The sequence below is a fragment of the Dioscorea cayenensis genome, chromosome 10 (assembly GCF_009730915.1).
Source record: "Dioscorea cayenensis subsp. rotundata cultivar TDr96_F1 chromosome 10, TDr96_F1_v2_PseudoChromosome.rev07_lg8_w22 25.fasta, whole genome shotgun sequence".
In the NCBI taxonomy this organism is placed as follows: domain Eukaryota; kingdom Viridiplantae; phylum Streptophyta; class Magnoliopsida; order Dioscoreales; family Dioscoreaceae; genus Dioscorea; species Dioscorea cayenensis.
Genome location: NC_052480.1, coordinates 7,068,663 through 7,073,461, shown reverse-complemented (window position 1 = coordinate 7,073,461; position 4,799 = coordinate 7,068,663). Strand labels below are relative to the sequence as shown.

General features: G+C 34.2%; 1 protein-coding gene across 1 annotated transcript; it reads right to left on the bottom strand.

Moving 5' to 3' along the window:
• Nucleotides 1-1,438: 1,438 nt before the first annotated feature.
• Nucleotides 1,439-4,367, bottom strand: LOC120270269 (putative glucose-6-phosphate 1-epimerase). Its single transcript, XM_039277286.1, has 4 exons — nucleotides 4,104-4,367; nucleotides 2,761-2,835; nucleotides 1,745-1,801; nucleotides 1,439-1,660 (listed from the first exon to the last, which is right to left on the bottom strand). The coding sequence occupies exons 1-4, from the start codon at nucleotides 4,179-4,181 to the stop codon at nucleotides 1,439-1,441; spliced, it is 432 nt and encodes a 143-aa protein (XP_039133220.1). The 5' UTR covers nucleotides 4,182-4,367.
• Nucleotides 4,368-4,799: the final 432 nt, after the last annotated feature.

Here is a 4,799-nt window from a genome sequence, read left to right as displayed (position 1 = left end):
CACTCATGTTAAATGCAAAACCTATTATATTTCGTGACTTATTTAACGAAAAGCCAATAAGATGAGAGAGGTCAAAACTTGTACATTCATATCCAAATACTGTGCATCCTAACATAGAAATTCAATGAATGCAGTGAAAGATGAGCTGATAAGCCAAGAGAGCGAGTTGCTGTGCAGAGCATACCTCCATATGTACCTGGGTGATGATCCTTTGATAAAGAAGCTAAAGAGAGATTTGGCGCATCCCTGCTGAGCCTCTTCTAAGTTTCCAAGCAGCTGCTGCTCCATCTGGAGGAGTATATCAAATAAAATCTTGCACCTTATCATCATCATAAAGGATTTGAATAATAAATCTTGTAGCAGCCAATAAATTAATATTAAATCAAAACTAGCATTACTCCCCAAACAACGATTATACAGGGAAATGTGATTGAATTATTAAACATATATATATATATATATATATGGTTCATCCAAATAAAACTTTGCGAGGATCCAACTGCCCACTGCAGCTAGATGAAACAGTAGAGAGTTCTTGATGTACTTCATTCTTGAATGTTTTAAGATTGATTGGGTTTCAACTGCAGCTGAATCTACACACAGTAATATATTGAAATTCCATTCCAAAATCTGGTATGGTTCTTGTGGCTTTTATTCCAGGGGTTCCAGAGAGCTGAAAGTAAAGGACAGTGGTTACAAGATTAGAAATTCAAAATAACATCTGCCATTTATAAATATTATAAGATGAATGTTAGACCAACTCCGAAGATCAGGTAAACCGCCTTTTCTTAAAACCAGGTTCTTTCTTCTCATGATCAATGACAGCAATCTTGTAGGAGTATTCAGACACAATGGGTCTACTCCGTTCATAAAGATCAAGTTGTGCCTAAGGCTATAGTATGGGTTGCAATTAAACTATGAACATGGAAATGAAACAGAACAGACGAAAAAGCTCCCATCCGAAGAATTTAACGTGACATAAAGTAATTTCTCCATCAATAGTGATTGCATCTGGCTGGCTCTACAAACCTCTCCCACTTTCGTTAGCTGTTATCTAGATAGTCGAAAGTGTCTCCAAACCCTCAACACGCACTTCACTACGAGGAATAACCGCATTTGAAATAGGGGATATATATAAATATGCTCTATAGCAAAATAAATTTTGTGGATCTTATCTTGATCTTAATAACTAAAGATTTATATTTCACTCTTTTGTGGTAGAGAAAATTAAGGAGGTCTTGTTTGCATACCTGACATCAGGAAACAGAGATATAATTATCTGATTCCAAATGTGAAGGAGAGTCCTTGTTATCAGTATTCCTCACTGCGAATTAAAGTCAGCTTTGATTAGGACCTCCAATATAGTACGAAGTCGCAACTCAAAGCTGCATGAACCATCATGCAAAGCGTGAGTGTTTCATCTATGAGCTAAGTTTTCTCATTTTTCTATTTCTATAGTAGGACAGGCTGAAGCAGCTGCAGCACACTGCATGAGACTAGATTTCCATCCTCGAGCTTTAGCAGACCGCCAGAAATGAGAGATCAAAAGCACAGAAGAATGATTTTTTGGAGAGGAGGGAAGCGGTGCTGGGGAACTGTCCAAAGCCCATAATCTATTCCTTGCAAATCCAGAAAGATCTAGAGACTTGAAACTTCCATACTGCAGAACAAAACCGGTTAAGTATGAAAAGATGTTCAAAGAAAGCAAATCAAACCTAAAATTGCAAGATTGGCTAAAACCAACCTGGGGAAAGAAGATAGGTATTCCACCTCTAACATCTTTTTGTGGTCTGACGGAAGTCTGCATAGGGAAAAACAAGGAGACCTCACAATGGTAGACTAATAGCAAGAATGACTGATGCATTTAAATATACCCATATTTGAAAAATATGAAAGAGATACAGCATGTACCCTACTATCATATGCAAGTTTGATAACCATAGAATAAAGATGCTTGCCATGTAATATGCAAAAATCAGCATAGTTATCTTTGAAGAAATAATTTACAAGGAGAGGACAATATGAAGGATTACAGAATTAGCCTAATGTATGCTACGCTGAGAGAAATGAGTTAATCAGGAGAAATATAACTACTGCCTTCCCTAAACATAAAGAAAGAGTCTTATGTGAATAAGGTGTTTGAACCTATGTGGTGCAACAAAACACCATAAATAGCATTATTTAAAGAAACAAGAAAACAGATGTTTTAACAGAAACTCAATTTGTGAGTAGACTCTGATTAATGAATTAATGTCAAGAGATAAATAAATAGAAAATAAATAATAGAACCCAATAGGTTATAGTTGTATGGTAACTTCAGAGAATTTTTTCTTGTAAAAAAATAGTAAGTATTTGAAACATTTTTTACTTTATCCCTACAAATAAAAAATTAAACTAGCACACCCTCTGCCTCAACAGCATCAACCTCAACTTATGTTTATTGGTCACATTCCCTAGGTGAAAAGTTTTAATCAACTTTATTCTTTTTTTCTGACACATAAGGACCTGTTATGTGACATGCCTGCATTTGCTCAACCCCACAACCGTTGTCATTAATGGCAAATTCAACAAAATATTGCCATCTTTGTTAGAAAGACGGTAAAAATACATGCAAGGAAGACCTTAACAATTGAAAGGTCCAGTTGACACTTAAATGGTCTACCATAGTAAAACACACGAACATGTTAATTAAAAAGCAATTCAATCATATGTATTGAGGCAGCGACTTAGCCTGGTGGATTACTAATATATAGAAAGTACCTTGCTGCTAGTAAAAAGCAATTCCTCTCGACGTTCATTTTTCCATGACACAACCTGTCCACCATAAAGCAGAACCTGAAAAGAGAATCTTCATCAGATCATTCTGTGGGTTTTGAATGAATATATGAAGTGCTAATATCAGAGTATAAAAAAATTGCTTCTATAAAATCAAACAGATATTATTTTTTTTTCTGTAAAAGCACACATAGTTGTGAAAATTGTTTGATGACTAGCATGATCCGAGATACTTGTGAGGTGCTTAACAGAGTCAAAAGAAAGCATGATATACAACACCAAATTGCACAAGCTGGTGATCATCATGTGGTATGCAAAACTTTAAAACTTCATTAGAATTTATAAATTATTCAATTAAGAGTTCTATCATTCCTCCATAAAAGGAATTTAGTGTTTTGAACTTTACGATTTAAGGAAAAAGAAATCCTAAGTTGCTGTTATTAAAAGGGAATAGCTTTAAGTCTCTTATGTTTCAATTCTCTTTCATTTAGCCCTAACATTTTATTCCATCTCCCCAACAAACCACTTCAGCCACTAAAATAGATCAATTTCAATGTAAACAGACAAATTCATGATAACCCCATAATTTACCACACATAGGACTTCCACAGCACTATTCAAATGCTAAAACTTACAAACAAACAACATGAAATCCAGATTCCGAACCCAGTATAACCAACATGAACACAGCATAGTTTCAAGCCATCTCAATCACAATAATCAAAACAATATTACAAAAAATTTGAATATATATATATATATATTATAAAGTCTTACTTTTAACCTTTCTTCAATGAACTTAAGCACTATAGCCACCAAAGTAGATTAGTTTAAGGTAAAGGAACAAGCTCATGATAAACTCATAAATTTAGCAGACATTTATGACTTTCAAATTCCTATTAAAATACTAAAATCCACAAACAACCATAAAATCAAACTCCAAACCTGACAAGTAAAACCAACATGAATCCTGCCACATCAATCACACTAATCCAAAAACTACTCAAAGTTTTAAAACAAATCCACAAAATAACAACAAAAAAATTTAAAAAAAAAAATCATAAACACTTCTCTTCAGTAAGAACAACCACTTCCAGCACCTAAAATACATAAATTTCAAGATAAACAACCAAGTTGATGATAAACCCATAAATTTAGTAAACATATAACAGTAAATCCCACCAAAAAAAAATAATCCAGAAAGCAATTCCGACACAAATGCACCAGTATCATCCCATTTCAATCAAAAAAATCCAAACAAACCAAACAAAAATCCAAAAAACGAAAAACAAAAACTAAATTGAATCAAAAGAGAGTTGTTAAATCACCTCAGCAGAGGATCCTCCGCCATCAGTCAGTATAACTCTAGGAAATCCATCTCCATCATGAACAACACTCCAAGTCATCTTTTCCCAATTCCTTCACCACAGCGATGGTCTCTTGGTTCACAAGAACCCTAAAAAACCACAAAAATCAAGCACCATGATATCCGGAGAGCAATTATCTATCGAATTTGGCGAGAATGGGAAGTGATTGGGATTCGACGCGGCATCTTTCGCAATCCTCGCAAACCATAAGCGCCCGCGCTTTGCCAGTGGGACCGTAACGGAAAGAAGTGACCAATATTGTGACGAGATGACTACGTGGCTTTATTTGATTTGTTAGTTTGGTAGTATGTATGAGTTTTCAGATTTGTTTTCGGTGAGAATTTGGGTGCTTCAAATGCTTGTGTGAAAACGAAGTGCGCAGGAATAAGTTCTGGATGAGATATTTTATTTTTATTTTTATTTTTATTTATTAAGTTAGAGTTGTATTCATGTACAAATGTACAATGATTGATGATGAGTCATGCTAATTGTATTAAACAAAGGTGAAAGTCTTTATTGGTCCCTAGCCCGTAAAATTCATTTTGGTTACTAAATTTGAAAAAAAATATTTAGTTCTAAACAAATTTATATTGCTTTTTTTAAAAAAAAACAAAATGACAAGCGCCTAACATTAAAAAAAAAATTAATAAGAATAAG